The 16,188-nt window shown below is 46.1% G+C and overlaps 1 protein-coding gene across 1 annotated transcript in view; it reads left to right on the forward strand.

Moving 5' to 3' along the window:
• LRRC40 (leucine rich repeat containing 40) overlaps positions 1–16,188 on the forward strand; it is a 440,314-nt gene that overhangs the window by 177,795 nt on the left and 246,331 nt on the right. Inside the window, exon 6 of the mRNA XM_078668782.1 lies at positions 10,335–10,477. Coding sequence (XP_078524908.1) covers positions 10,335–10,477 — 143 coding nt within the window. The remainder of the gene's footprint in view (positions 1–10,334; positions 10,478–16,188) is intronic.

A 16,188-nucleotide genomic window follows, 5' to 3' on the forward strand; every position in this document is an offset into this window, starting at 1 on the left:
CTCAGCCGGCCACCCCCCTTTGCCCACCACTCTAAAACACGCTCCCTGGCACGCTCTTGGATGGGGATTAAAGTCCCCCCTTCACTGCTGGGGGTCCTTAGGGGCCAACTAGCCTACCTGATACCTGCAGTAATCCCCAGATAGTGGGATTGATGAGAGGTGGACACAGGCCACACCCCCTTTCTCCACCACTCTGCAAAGTGCCTCCTGGCGTACTGCTGCTCGGTGAATGAAGTCCACTTTAGTCCTGAGGTTCTCGGACACAAGAGAACATCATCGCCCCACCAGCAGTGCGCCAAGAGGTGCATTCGCAGAGTGGTGTAAAAAGATGCATGGCCTCGGACCACCTCTCTGCAATCCCACTGTGTGGGGCTTTCTGGAGGTACCTGGTGGGCTAGTTGGCCCCCAGGGACCCTCAGGATTCAAGAGGACTTAATCCAGAATGCGCCAGGAGGCGTGTTTGCACAGTGGTGGAGAGCGGGGGCGGGGCCTCCGGCGAGATGCCGGCTTCTGATTTTTTTAATATTATTGTTAGAAGGGGGCTCTGTGCCCCCCTTCTCTTAATATTTTGGGTGCCCTGGGAACCCCATCCCCCAGAGCTTGACCCATTTAAATGTTTTATTTATTGTTTAAACGGGAAGGGGGGTCGCGCGGCCCCCTTCTGAGTCCGATTTCTGCCCCAGGGACCCAATCCTCCGGGACATGGCCGTGTTTATTTTTTATTTTTTTACTTTACACGGCAGGGGGGCCGCATGGCCCCTTTCCGTGGGCCACTTTTGGCCCCAGGGACTCCATCCCCATGGGGCCTGACCTTATTTCTTTGTATTTTTTATAATTCATACGGGATGGGGCTCCCCCCCCCTTCCATGGGCCACTTTTGGCCCCGGGGACCGTATCCCCCTGGACCTGGCCTCAACGTTGTGGACCGCGGGAAGCCCCAATGCCCCTGTGGCCCCAGCCGGCTCCCCACCTTCTGCGGGAGCCGGCATTGATTTGGGACAAGGGGAGCTGCTGACATGCAGCTCCCCTTGACAAAAAGCAATATGCTTCGCTTCATGGATTTATATCAACATGTAACCACTGCTAGTTGAGATCTTTAACTCCTTGTGATGCCGGGTGCAACCGCAATTCCAAACATAAAATACAAAGCGGTCAAGATACAGTGCACACTTACTGCTGGTGCCGGCGTTTTGGGGTTGACCTTGTCCCCAACGTTTGACGAACAACCAAAAGAAGAGACGTGCCACACTCCCAGGTAATGCAGATTTGATTTTTATTACTTGCACAAAGCTACTTGCAGCTCATCCAAGTCCACTGATACATTTCGACGTTGAAGTCTTTTTCAAAGTGGGTTTGTTAAACAAGATGAGTCCTTTCACAATCTTTATAAATATGATTTACTCCACAGTGAAGAATGATTGTAATTGTAGTGCAGTAAGCCCCACTGCACCCTCTGAGTAGTATTATCCAAGTGAAGCAAATAGCATGATATATTTTAAATTTTCAAACCTCCTGGGCTCATTTACACTGAATCATTTGACAGTCATGGGCCACATCAGCGCCAATTCTGAACAAGTGACTGGTCACTTGGATAATTACAAAACAAGCGTTTAAGGGTGAGTTACCCTCATGCGATAATTGTCTCCGATCAAGGGGGTCAGAGTATCATATTAATTTAAGCAAAACCACTCATGAAATAATAGTAAGAACTTGAGATGCATTGTGGAACTTGCCGTTATTGTGAGAGACATTGCCTATTGAAGGTGATTTTTTACAACCCATAGGCACTGTAATTGGAAGGATTAATAGATCTGGTAACCAATGGGAGTGCATTTAGTGAAATAATGAAAGAACTGATAACATCATACCCCCGGTGGACACAAAATTGAGAAAGGCAAATTCTCGCTGAAATGCATCCGCTTGGCACAATAAAAGGGCTGTGGAATCCGTTGTGTGCTCCTAAATGTTCTTTATTGGAGGGTTGTTGTTGGAAATGTTAAATGCGTGCAGCCACTGGCACGCTAAAGGAGGCACCTGATCCGAAAAGTGTTCGGGGTTCACAAGAGTGGCAATTCGTGAAATGTTGAAATGGAGTCTGCCAGAACCGTCGCTTCACTCAAAGGTCAATTATACTCTTGGACACGGAGTACCCATTACTAAATGGTAAGCGTGAGTTACAAAATGAGCGTTTATGGGTGAGATACTCTGGATGTGATAATTGCGGCCGATCAAGGGGTCAGAGAGTATCCTATTAATTTAACCAAAACCGCTCATGAAATAATAATAAGAACTTGAGATGCATTGTGGAACTTGCCGTCATTGTGAGAGACATAACCTACTGAAGGAGATTTTTTTCAATCCACAGGCACTGTAATTGGAAGGATTCAAATATCTAGCAACCAATGGGAGTGCGTTTTGTTAAATGAAAGAACTGATAGCATCAGACCCCCGGTGGAGACAAGTATTGAGAAAGGCGAATTCTCGCCGAAACGCGTCTGCTTGGCACAATAACAAGGCTGTGGAATCCGTTGCGTGCTCCTGAATGTTCCTGTTGGAGAGTTGTTGTTGGAAATGTTAAATGCATGCAGCCATTGGCACACTAAATCTGGCACCTGATCTGAAAATTGTTTGGCGGTCACAATGGTGGCCGATACGCGTCATGGACATGTAACAGCCAAAGAAAGCACTTACTAACTTGGAGTCAGTACCCGACTATTTTTGGATAATAGATAAATTCTGGATTGTATTCTATCTATCTATCTATCTATCTATCTATCTATCTATCTATCTATCTATCTATCTATCTATCTATCTATCTATCTATCTATCTATCTATCTATCTATCTATCTATCTATCTATCTATCTATCTATCTATCTATCTATCTATCTATCTATCTATCTATCTATCTATCTATCTATCTATCTATCTATCTATCTTCCCTCCCGTTGGTAGTTATAGTTAGGACCTGCTTTCCATAGGAAGATCGTTATTTACTTTCCTATATCTTTGGCGCCGTTTGACAACTCTTCACAAAATTTTCCAAAAACAAGTGTGCCGGTGATTCTTGTTGGACTTGGAAAGTTCTGAGGTATTCTGTCTAGCGGGGCCGTGAAAAAGGGAGGCGGGGGTCTGTCAAAAAAAGTTTTTTCCCAATGTTAATTCCCATGTTGATTTTGAAGAGGACTACAGCCCAAACCACTTGACGGAATTACACCACATTTGGCAGAAAGCTAGCTCTTGGTCCAGAAAGAGTGCTTTTGGTTATTTGGTGTAAATCCATTTTAGATTTATAAACAAATAAATATTAATAATAATTTGTATATCTAGGGATGCGACTCCTCCAAGGATCCCACAGTCCCATGCCAATGTTATTGGCTGCCAACCCTTCAAACAAGAAAGTTTAGCAGCCGTCTTAAGACAGGGGTCACAGAAAACTGGAAAAAGAAAAGGGGGCAAGGTAGGAATACCCCCTAGGCCTTTGGGAGGGGTTCCATTTTTCAACAGAAGTCTCACTGGATATGTGACTCCCACCAGAAAAAAAAGAGCACAAGCTCCAGCGCTTCTGTAATGTTTAGCCCCTGGGGCATGTTAAATGATAAATAGAAGGGGGTGCATGGGGCCTCCTCCTTGTGACCGCCATCTCTTCCCCCGGGGTACTGTTTTTAATATATGTGTGGCCTGCCCCGCCCCGGAGATTAACAACAATGCTGTGCCACGGGTTTAGAAGTGTCCCATCATGATGTTGTTCCGCCCCGGAGATTGCCACCTCCCTGGGGCAATCCATTCAAATTAAGGGGGTGCTCGCTGTCCCCACAACACCCCGGCAGCCCCGGGGACCACCACCTCTCTGGGGTTAACTATTACAATGGAGGAGTGTCATGCGTCCACCCTCGTAGAGCTATGGATGGCCCTGGGACTGCCTTCCCTCAGGGCCAGCCCCTGCTAAGTTCACAGGTGCCCACCCTCGGGTGGGGTAGCTGTTTGCTTTTGCTTGGTGGGAGCTGACAGCTCCCAGCTGTCAGACACCCCACAAGGCTTACCTCTGCTTGTGAAGCGATTCCGCAGAGACAAGAGCTACTGCCCCTGTACCCACTTGACCCCGTACAGAAGGATGTACCCGGCAGGGATGAGATGGAACCAGGGAAAGGAGCAAAATAAAGATGGGAAGGAGACTTGAGGCAGCGGTTCTGGTAGGACCGTGATGTCAACTAAGGGGAGACAAGAGAGACCCAATTAGAAGGAAAACCAGACCCCCCCTCTCTTCCTATGTACACCTCTAAACACACTCGGGTGAAAGCCAACAGAAAGAAGACTCACCATGGCTTATGAAGACCTCGCAGTCAAGGAAAGTTTCCAGGAAGATAAAGAATGCAAGCGCTCCTGCGCAGTAATAAGAAAAGCAAGGATAAGGCGTGTCAGCGCGCTGCTATGTACCCCCAGAACTGTGCTCCTGTGCGGCAATGTCATGTGAACATAAAGCGCTCCTGCGCGGAAACAATGTGCCAATCATAAGCGCTCCAGCGCGGTTTTGTCATGAAAATAAAATAGCGCTCCTGCTCGGAAAATAAGTGCCCAACACAAGCGCTCCAGCGCGGTTTCACCAAAAACAAACAAGCGCCCCTGCTCGTGAAGAAACACTCAAATGCTAGAGTGTCAGGTGCAGCAAATGTCAGGATACCTGAAAGCGCTCCAGCGCGGGAAGCAAAGAACGGGTGTTTCGAAGCAGCGGAAACCAAGAATGGACGCGTAGAACCAGGCGTCCTCTGTAAATCCTTCAGCAGGAAGGAGTCTTCGGTCAGGACCTCGAACCAGGATTCCGGCAAGAATCCGAAGCAAAGAGCCGGCGGGAAACGCAGAGTTTATGCGAATCCCCCGGAAGTGCTCCTTCGCAGAGGGAGGACCTTCAATGACTAGACCGATTCTCGGCTTCCACCCGGAATTGAGGATTTCGGTCTACTGCTCGTGTCTAGAGGCGACTACGGAACGGCAAAGCGTCGTAAACATGACACCAGCAAACATAACTCCGCTTTCTGCAAGCGGGAGCTATCAAACCGGTCTGGCTTGCAGAAAACTGAGTTTTCATCGGTTTCCCTGCACTCAATTATGCCTGCCAGGAAACAGATGAAAACATTGCTCCATCATGCAAGGACCTGCGTTTCCAGCAGCTCCCTACATGTAAGAACAATGCCGGCTCCCCCAGAAGGCGGGGAGTCGGCTGGGACTGCGGGGGCCTTGAAACTCCCCTGTGGTCCCATTGCACACTGGGTGCCCTGGGACCCAGGTGACATGTCTGGGCCCTGGGTTATGGGTTGCCCTGGAAGGGGAGGCGGAGGAGGGAGGGGAATGGCTAGGCCTCAGGAGATGGTGTCCGCGGGGCTGAAATCTGCCAGAGGAGGTGGGAGGGGGTGCCGGCCCCCCTCCCCAAATGAAAGTAAATAAGAGGCCGGGGATGGGGTCCCTGGGGCTGATTTCTGCCCAGGGAGTGGGCCCACCCAGCCTCCATTCCCTACTAAAAATAATAGACCCCCCCCAGAGTGCGTTTCCCGCCAATTTTGGAGACAGGTCTTGATGCCTAGGAATACAATTGCATATCCACCAAACAAAAAAGCCCTTGGTTCTGTAAAGTACAAATTATCCATGTGTGTTTTCTCTGCATCTACACCTTCAAAAGTTATCTGATGAAGACACTTGAGGAAGAATGACATTGGCAAAGTTACAGATACACAAGGTCACTGGAGACATTTCCTCTGCGTCCTTTACGCAGCTGTAGTATAGGAGGTGCACTATACAGTTACCAAACTAGGTAGTACTTACTAATTAGCCAGCAGAAAGTACTCTAGTTGGGAAGAGGTGTTGCACAAAATGTTGGCTTCTTCATGGATAAATACACAGGGCAGGATTCATTCTGATGGTGCTCATTTCACAGAAATGAAACCTCAACGGGAAGCTCTTACAGATATAAATTTATTTATTTTAACATTTATTAAGCGCGAACAAATGCCCGCAGGCGTCTTGGCGCTGTACTTTTAATACTCTCCTATGTGATCTTTAGTTTTGTGATCTTACAATTTTCAGAGGTCGAATAACCATGTCTTCAGTTTCTTCCTGAAGAGCATGAGATTTGGGCTAGATCTTATGGTCTGCGGGAGTGTATTCCATAGCTTTGGGGCGGCAACTAGGAAACGTCTGTCTCCCCAGTTGACCAGCCTAGTCCGTGGCACTACCAGATCATTCTGTCTTGCTGATCGTAGCGTCCGAGTAGGAATGTATGGGGTAAGATGGTCACACAAAAATTGAGGGGCTTGCTGATGTAATGACTTATAGACGATGCACAGTGTTTTAAATTTGATTCTATTCCTTACCGGAAGCCAATGAAGATTTCTCAATGTCTCAGCTATTGGTTTGAATTTAGGGATGTTAAGGAGAAGTCTGGCTGCCGCATTCTGGATTGTCTGCATTTTCTTGATAATCCGGACTTGAGCGTTGGCAAGCAAGCCGTTGCAGTAATCCAATGCTGATAGGACAAGGGCGCTGACCAATGTTTTGCCAACATTTTTAGGGAGAAAAGGAAGAATCTTCCTAACCAGTCGTAATTTATAGAAGGCTGTGGAGGCCATTTGATTGGCATGTGCCATGAAATTTAAATTGTCATCGAAGATGACACCCAAATTTCTCACCTTCGTGGTTGGTTTGGGGACAGCTCCAAAAGAAGATGGCCACCAGATTGAAGACCAGCTGGGACTGAGGTGGCCAAAAGTGACCACCTCAGTTTTCTCGGAATTTAATTTCAAACAGTTTGCAGACATCCATTGTCCAATGGCCAGCATACCTGTTTTGAAATTCTCCGCCACTGTTTCCCCATCATTTCTGACAGCCAGTATCAGCTGTGTATCATCTGCATATGAGGTAAGGTTCATCCCGTGCGCTTTGATGGTTTTTGCGAGGTCCGACACATATATATTAAATAGTGTCGGACTAAGGGATGAACCTTGAGGTACCCCACATGGCAGTGATAACTCAGCAGATGTGAACTAGCCCATTGTGACGGCCTGAGATCTCCCTGTCAGAAAGGATGCCAATAGTTTTTTTGCTAGACCTTGCACGCCCATTTTTTCGACACGGTTGACTAAGATCTTATGGTCAACCGTGTCGAAGGCGGCCGACAGATCTAAGAGAACTAGTAGTGCGGTGCCACCCTGGTCTCTGATTAGTCGAATATCATCCGCCGCCTTAATGAGCGCAGTCTCCGTTCCATGAGACTTGCGGAATCCAAATTGTGTTTCATCGAGCAGATGATATTGCTCGATGTATTCCGCAAGTTGGACATTCATGGCTTTCTCAACTATCTTAGCAACGAATGGAAGGTTTGCTATAGGCCTATAATTTTTCAGTTCAGTTTTATCTAAACCCGGCTTCTTCAAGAGCGGTTTTAATAAGGTCTTTTTTAGATAGTTAGGGAAGATACCTGTACGGAACATTAGGTTACATATCTGGGTAATGACTGGGATCATAGTGTCCATTAGCAAACGAAGGGTGTTCAAAGGACAGGGGTCCAGGGCCGATCCAGATTTGATTGTTTTAACAATGTTCTGGATTTGATCCTCCGTTACCTCTGCAAAACAAGAGAGGTTATTGCTTAATGAAGGTGTATTTACTTTTTCATTGCCATGGTTAACTCCAAGATTGAATGCTGAAAAGATGTCATTCACCTTGGTGAAAAAGAAAGCTGCCAAAGAGTCACAGAAAGTTTGTGAACAAGGGGGATTAAGGTCTGGGGCACATCCCGCCAGATGTTTAGTTATTTCAAAGAGCTTTTTATTTGAATTTTTTGCATTTTCAATTTGCTCTGTGTAATACCTTTTTTTTGTTTCTGTGATCAGAAGTTTATATTGGGATAAAGATTCCTTATACACTTTCCTGTTTTCATTATCGTATTTTTTCCTCCAGATTCTTTCTTTATTTCTGCATTGCTGTTTAAGTTTTTTCAGCTCCTCAGTATACCAAGGTGCTGAAGGGGAGCTTCTATTCCTGGACAATCTTTTTACTGGTACCAGCTTGTTAGCTGCCTGGCTCACCCATGTTTGGTATTGCTCAATAACCGTTTCTGGGTCATTAGCCCAAATAGGTAGTGAGTCCTGTAACGCATCCTTAAGGCTGGGAATACTAATGTCCTTCCAGACTTTAAACGATTCTCGTTTGGAGAGAGGAGTTGTTACAGTGGGTGTTTTATTAATTTGTATAGTTGCCGATATCAGGTAGTGATCAGACCATGTCAGTGGCAGGACATCGGTTACTATCATATTGTCCAAATTAGTGAATATACCATCCAGGGTATGGCCTGCGGTATGTGTAGGTCCTTTCACCAACTGAGATAGACCGACAAGCTCCATTTCAGATTGCAGAGATATGGTGTCTTTATCTTCATTACAGTCTAGATGAAAATTAAAATCACCTAGCAGTGTTATAGATTTATCTGTGGCTACAGATAAATCTATAAACAAAGCAAGTGCCCACGTTGAAGCTCCACTTCTCTGAAGTAGTAATCACCCTAACTTCGCACACGTGGCCAAGGCAAAGCAAGTGAGTGTACATTTATACTGAAATGTTATCTGTGATCGGTGAAGGAGGTGTTTGCATCCTTACTTTTCTAAAGCGCCATATCGCACGTAGTGTCTGTGAGGAGGAGGTTCTTTCTTGTCATTTTCTGCTAAGACCAGAGAACGTGTTCTAAACTTTTAAAAACGAAAAGTATGTAAACTTGCCTCAGTCTTGCCCATTTGGAGGGCATTCCATATACATCAGTGGTATGCAACATCTTCCTGCCCTTTTCTCAGGACGACGGACAGATTAATAAAAGGCCCCATGAGCGCTTTAACTGCCGATATTGGAGACAGGGTCTTGATGCCAAGGAATACGATCGCTTCTCCACCAAACAAAGAAGTACTTACTTCTGTAATATTTAAACTATCCAAGTGTGTTTTCTCTGCAGTTCCACCTTGTGAAGTTATCTGTTAAAAATGCTTGAGCAACGATCACCTTGGCAAAGTTACAGACACACAAGGCCACTACAGACATTTCTTTACACAGCTGTAGTTTAGGAGACTATACATTTACCCAGTGGGGTAGCACTTACTAATTTGCCAGTAGAGAGTACTCCAGTTGGATATAGGTGTTGCACAAAACTGTGGCCTCTTGGAAAAATATGCTGGACTGTATTCATTCTGGCACGATGCTCATTTCACAAAAATTAAACCTCAACAGGTTACAGTTGGGAAATAAAATTTAAAAAAACCTGTTGAAATTCAATGAAAAAAACAAAGGTTACAGGGACATTATACAAAATATTTAGAAATTCACTGACGGAAACGTTATAGTTAGGAAATAGAATTAAAAAACCTTTGAAATTCTCTGGAAAAACCCTTCTATGCTCAACCCTACATGTTAGCCTACTATTTACTTTTGGAATCGAAAGTGCCTTGCTCTTTCTCTCTCTCTAGTTTGCATCGGGAGGAATCTTCCTGTCTTTCAAAATATTTCCTCCCTGACAGTTTCAGAAATTGCCACGACATAAACATATATTTACATGACCAGTATTGCCGTGAGGCAGTTGCTCTTTTAATATGCCAGCTATTACGTTATGCCCACGCATTGCTGCTGCATGCAAGGATAATAACTTGCCAAGATTTATCATCATAGACCCATAAAGGCACATACAGCGTATGGAATGTATTGCCATTTTGTGTACAGTTAGCTTCACCGCCTTCCTGGAATTTACAATGCTATCTCTTATCGTTCTTACTCACACTAAACTTTGCACTGATTGGAGTTGGCTGGGCTGGCAAATGAGTTATGTAAACAGCAAGTAGTTGATCCTCCCTGATCAGAGGGCTGACTGCAATCCTGTCTAGTAGATGACCAGACACTGGATCTACACTTCTCTCTCTTCCTTTATCTCTCCTCATTTTGCTCAACAATCTCTTTTCTGTCTTTCTTTCTCTTTCCTCTCTCTTTCTCCCTCTTATTATCCTTTCCTCTTCCAGTTTTCACAGTGTCTGGCTTGAACATGTGGTTTGTCAAAAAACAGAGTTCGTTAGTATCCAAGGACCTGTGACATAAGGACCTTAAATATGATAAAGGTGCACTAGCTGAACTCTACTAATCAAGAATGACACTTCCATTCCAATCCGAATATTAGCAAAATTACATTCTACACTTTAACGTTTACTGCCCCATTCTGCGTAGATTGCAATATATGCAGGAGAGATGGAAGAAACAGTTATACACGTTTGTTTGCCACTTCATCATTTCACATAAAACCTTTTCTTGCTACAGGTCTAAGGCAGTTGGATTGCACTTCAAATCTTTTGGAAACCATACCACCTGAACTGGCCGGCATGGAATCTTTAGAACAGTTGTATTTAAGGCACAATAAACTATGTTATCTACCAGAACTTCCTGCCTGCAAATTGCTGAAGGTATAGTTGTTATATATCAAATCAAATAAACCTTTGCATCGTTGGGTTTATGCGCACTAAAAGACCTACAATAGAGCTGAAATAACTAAAATATTGTTTATCACAAATAAACACAGTATTTTTTTCAGTGAACTAAGCGAAGAAGATGTAGCCCATGAATGGTGATCTAGTCAGTAGTTCAAGAGTTGGGCATTACTGATTTTCTTTCTTTCTTTGCGAAACCAGGTTTGTGGGCTGAGACATTAATTGCACAGATTTAGGTTTATCAGAATATTTTCCAGAGCATTGTTGGATTAATCAGTATAAACTGACTAACTAATTCAGCGCAAAATCATTCTATGATCTAGTATGCATAATGAGTGCTCTTCAGAAAACAGTAGTGCCTTAGCTTCTGGGTAGTGTGGTGTGTAGTGCTTTCTCATAAGGTTCTCCATAGGATCCAGTGCTTTTTAAACCTAGTCAATGATTAAGAAACTTATGTGAAGAGAATTGTTTTCATATTTGCTGATGACATACACACATGCCTCCCCCTCTCCCTTCTCCCTTAGTATGCTAGCAAACAGAGAGCAACATGAATTAATATTATCAATTTGTTTTTACTTAATTCCCTCTGCCACAGACTTGATCCATGCTAGAAGCTGCAGTTCGTTATTGATTTAATATCTGGGTAGATCCCAGTACTCCCACTTGAGCCTAACACCTCAAATTGTTCTAATGTATTTTCACAGCCCTGGGCATCCCCCAGCCCCCTGTAATGATAAAATCACGAATCTCAAGGAAACAATTTTCTGTTTGATTACTAACAAAATGCACAAGGCTTGCTGCAACAACAAAAATATTTGGGTAAAACTTTTAAGCTGCTTCATTCGTAAGAACCAGTGCCGACAACTGTAACACCTCAACCTACCTCGAGATACCAGATGGGTCTGCTCTTAGGTCACGTTAAGTCTTTGCTTTACAGGAGGGTCAAGCTTTGTGATAATGGTTCCTGCCTTTCTTCTTTTTTGTTTTTTTGCATTTCTTTGTTGCGTTTAGAGTATAAAACACAAAAACATCCCAGTTGGAGTCCCAGCAACATTCCTGATCTATGCTCACAGCCATCACTGTAGTAATATATACAGTAAGCACATCTACACACCCTCACTTGGACCGCCCCTCCCAAACCAGACACCGCACCAGAGAGGGCAGTTACTTCACATGTGTACAATAGCCCTGCAATCAGCAACAAACCCCAACTGTTCTATAGCCGTTCTACACACCACGCCATCCTAATCTAAACCCAGCCAAGAATACAACACCTCAGCTTTCGGCGCCCCGTTTTATGAATACCATAGAAAAACTTGAAAGGGTACAAAACAAGGTATCTAAGGGGTCACGTCTCATCTTTCTCCTTCATATTACAAATGTAGACAACACAGCTTGTTACACCCTGCCCAGAACTGCCCCCTCTCCCCCTGGCAGGAGTCTGCCAGAACATCAGATTCAGCCCTAGCCTATTTTAACATGTGGCACCAGCACTTCATTTCTGGGACCACTGGAGACTTCCACGCCACAGCTAGTTGCCGCTCGCATATAATAAACGTCAGGTCAAGAAACCTCTGAAGGAATGTATTCCCCTTAGCCCTGCACCTAATGCCTACCAAGCAAGATTCAGGGGTGGCCAACAAAATATAGTTATACAGATATCTCCTTCCACGCCCACCCAATCACTGGGCACTCCCACACCATATAAAGAAAACCTGTGTTAAGAACCCCGCAGCAGGGCACTCAAAACTTTTGTTGGGATACACACATGTGCGATGCGGTGTGAGATAAGACTGTTGCAAATAGTTAAATTGGGGAAAGTGAAAGCTAGGATCCCGAGAGCCCCCTACACCCCATCCATGTCATGTTAAGGAATGGGCCCTAGGGGGAACAAGAAGGTTGGTCTAGTTCACCCTGAGGCCCGACATCTCCCTAAACTCATTCAATCGGTCCATCACTGCCGATAGAAAATCCCACACCTCCTGGAGATAAACCAGAATATTGTCAGCATATAAACGTGATGAGCCGCAATCGCCTCAATTCCCCACTGACACGCCCGCATGCGCAGCTGACAAGCAAACGGTTCATGGCTAAGGCAGATATCAACAGTGACAGAGAGCAGCCTTGTCTGGTGCACACTGGATATCAAACTTGTCAGATATCAGCTGCCCCGACTTGACTCTCGCCTCCTCTCCCCATAAAGGTCAGAATCCAGCCCTGGTATCCTGGACCAACATGCATCTCCTCTAGCATCACAAACAAACAGTCCCATCCCATAGTATCAAAAGCTTTTCAATATCAAGCGGCATTGCCACAGGCATCCCCATGTCAGCCCCTATCAACCGAAGAAGCCGGCGTATATTAAGGAAGGTGTTACTCCCTAGGATAAATCCACTCTGATCCACATGGACCAAAGTACCAAGTATAGAGAGGAATCAATTTACGAGGTCCTTCCACAGTATCTTATAGTCAAGATTCAGCAGCAACATTGGCCGATAGGGCAGAACATTTAAGGAGTCCCTGCCTGGTTTGGACAGCACCACTGTGAGGGCCTCATGCATCATATCCGGGAGATGGCCTTGTTCCCGCACTTTATTAAAGACCTCCAGCAGCTTTGGAGCCAAGGTCGCACTATAGACTGCCTAGTATTCTATGGGATGGCCGTCTGTGCCTGGAGTCTTGTTGTGAGCAGTTTGGTAGATAGCCATACAGATCTCCTCTAACTGGAGAGGCTCGTCCAAGTCAGACCTCTTGATTGGATTCAGGTGATGAGTGGCATTCCCTGTAGATAACCGTGTAGTGTGATTCCCGAGGGACCTGGCACTGATGCAGACAGGGAGTGATTAAAAAAAACAAAAAAACACAAAGGCATCATTAATATCCGTTTGAGTATTCAAGATGGTGCCCCTATCCTATCGAATTTCCCGTAGAGGGCCCAACAATTGGTCTGTATGAACTGGCCATGCGACCATTCTATTGGCTCGTTCTCCCTTGCCATGTAGTCGAGCCAGATAATGCTTGTAATCAAGTCTCCCCAATCGAGCCATTAATTACCAGTGCTCTGCTCATACCTGGTGTAAGCGTGCAACCCTCTCAGAACAAAACAACAAAAATACAATCAGTTGAACCAGAGATATGCAATTTTAAAGGTTTGTGAAAACAATTTTTAGAAGCACAAAGTGCCAGCTGTAGTTACCTGGTTGCACCAGATAGGGACTAAGTCCGACATTTAGGCCAACTGCAATGGAGTGCAGGCCTTATACAGAGACAAAGTTAGGCCCGCTGAACAAGGTACCTTAAATCCAGGTTGCGAGAATTGTGAGGCCCAGCGTCAAGGATGCGCGCGCATCGTCGACTGCGGGGTCCTGCGTTGAGGATGAGTCGTGCAGCACCATCTCATTGACATCAAGAGCGGGGAATGGTCTGACAGCGTGCTCACCTGATACTCTGTACGGAGTATCAAGGTGCTGATTGATTCGCTACACAGTACATGGTCCAGTTCAGTGTGGACATCGTGCACCGGTGAATAAATAGAGAATTTGCTTTCTTCCGGGTGCCGGAGGTGCCACATATAGCATACTCTGTGACTAGTCAGCCAGTCCCGAAAATGTTGTGTGCTTCTGCAGCAGGCCAACCCCTAACAGCGGGACTGAGTGGTGTGAGAAAGTGCCCTCTTTCTGCATGGTTGCCCCCACTTTTTGCTGAAGTGAAAATTTGACATGGCACACATCTGTGTGCCATGCCTTCAACCCACTGCCATGGCCTAGGTCAGTCACCCCTCTAGCTGGGTGCACTATACCAGAGATGAGGATTCAGACACTGTAGGGGTACAGGGCTCATGTACCTAAGTCCATTCTTAGACATTGTAAGTACAGTGCTGCCATTAAGAGTATATGGTGCTAGGAGTTTGTCATTACAAACTCCACAGCACCATAATGGCTACACTGAAAACTGAGAAGTTTGGTATCAAACTTCTCAACACATTAAACCCACACTGATGCCAGTGTGGTGTATAAAGAAAAATGCACAAAGAGGGCCTCTTAGAGATGCCCCTGAAAACAAACCTACCACTAGTGTCCAGGCTAAGTGGCTGCTTTCAGCTGCCACCACCAGACATGTTTCTGGATCCTTTGGATGAGAGCCTGCTGCTCTCAGGGGCCTGAAACAATGCACATCCTGGGACTAGGTGCCAAGCCTTCTCCCCCAGGATGGGCAGGGTTCACGAAGGGGAAGTTTCAAAGGCTTGCCGCCTTTGTGAGCTTCCCCAGCCCCCTTGCTTCTCTCAGCAACTGGTCCCCACTGGTTCTGACCCCCAATTTGGGTGAGAGAACCGGCGGGAAAACAAAGTGAGGAATAGAGGTGTGCCCACTTCTGCCAATCCACCCCTCAGGTGGGGGAGGTGAGGTGAAGCATAACTCTCAGACCACACCATCTTGAAGATGAGGGGACTCCGCCAACCAGGGACAGGCTCATGCCTCCCTCCCACTGGAGGGTGTTATAATAGGGTGTGTACCCACCCCAGGGAAGGGACCCACACCACTAAATCTAGTATTTAGGGGCACCTCTGAACCTTGTTTCCTCAGACAAGAAGAATCTACAAGAAGGACCGAATACCCGTGCAGCAGCAAACAATAGGTAGGCTCCCACTGATTTGGCCCCCGGCCCTTCCGGCCTGTCTCCCCCTCAAACATGCTCCTGCGAAATCCTGGTGTGTCCTGCAGCCAGCAACCTCGAAAACCACGGAGGTCCTGCCTGCCTTGAACCCCAAAGACTTTGTCTACTGTGAACACCAGATTTGTTCATCTGCAACCTCTGGCCCGAGCCGAAACCGCAAATCCGCCCCACTCTGCATTCTCCGTCCACAGCCTGAGCTTGAGTGGGCAAACACCAGGGACGATGTCCCCCCAGCGACCTTTACCCGAGATCCGGTGACCCCTGACCTGCCTCAAGCCTCCAGCCAATGCCTGGAGCCTAAATCCAGAAGATCCCCTCCAACCGCGACAAGGAGCTGGTAAGAAGATCCAACCCCAAAAAGGTACCCCTGCACCTGACGCCCCACAGCCTTGTGTGCCTGAACCGACGGTGCCTAACCAGCCCCTAAATTCCCAACTTACCTCTCAAAGTGGTGGTCGCACCCAGAAGAACTTCGTCCCCAAGCCTGCAGTGCCTTCGCAAACCGGAGGTTCCCCATTGAAAACAGGGCGCTCAACGTCGAAACAGCTCCCTGCACCCGGCCGCCCTTGTGCCGCTGAGGGTGCATCTTCAGTGCTAATTTGTTTCCCCATTTGCCCTGAGCTTAAGTCCAGGAGTTTTGCTCCCACAACCAAGTGGAGGCCCCTATCCCCATTGGATAACATTGGGCTTCAGCACTCTGCACCTGGCCGCCCTAGTGCCACTGAGGGTGTAACAAGAGTGCATCCTTGACCCTGGGGGACCCCTAAGTCTACCCTCAGAACCTCAACTCCCGCTACCAAATACTTACCTTTAAACCGATGATAAAATTGACTGAGTGGAGTTTGAAAACCTAAAGAAATTCTTTAAAATTGCACTATCTAACAAAAACAATTTTACTTACCTGTTTGCAGGAAATTGTCTCAGAGTAGTAACCAGGTATACTACTCTGGGTAAGAAAAGTAATCTCAAAAGTAACTTACCTGTAATTTTACTGAAAAGCCCATTCAAGTCTA

This window comes from Lissotriton helveticus, chromosome 1_2, assembly GCF_964261635.1.
Source record: "Lissotriton helveticus chromosome 1_2, aLisHel1.1, whole genome shotgun sequence".
NCBI classification, from domain to species: domain Eukaryota; kingdom Metazoa; phylum Chordata; class Amphibia; order Caudata; family Salamandridae; genus Lissotriton; species Lissotriton helveticus.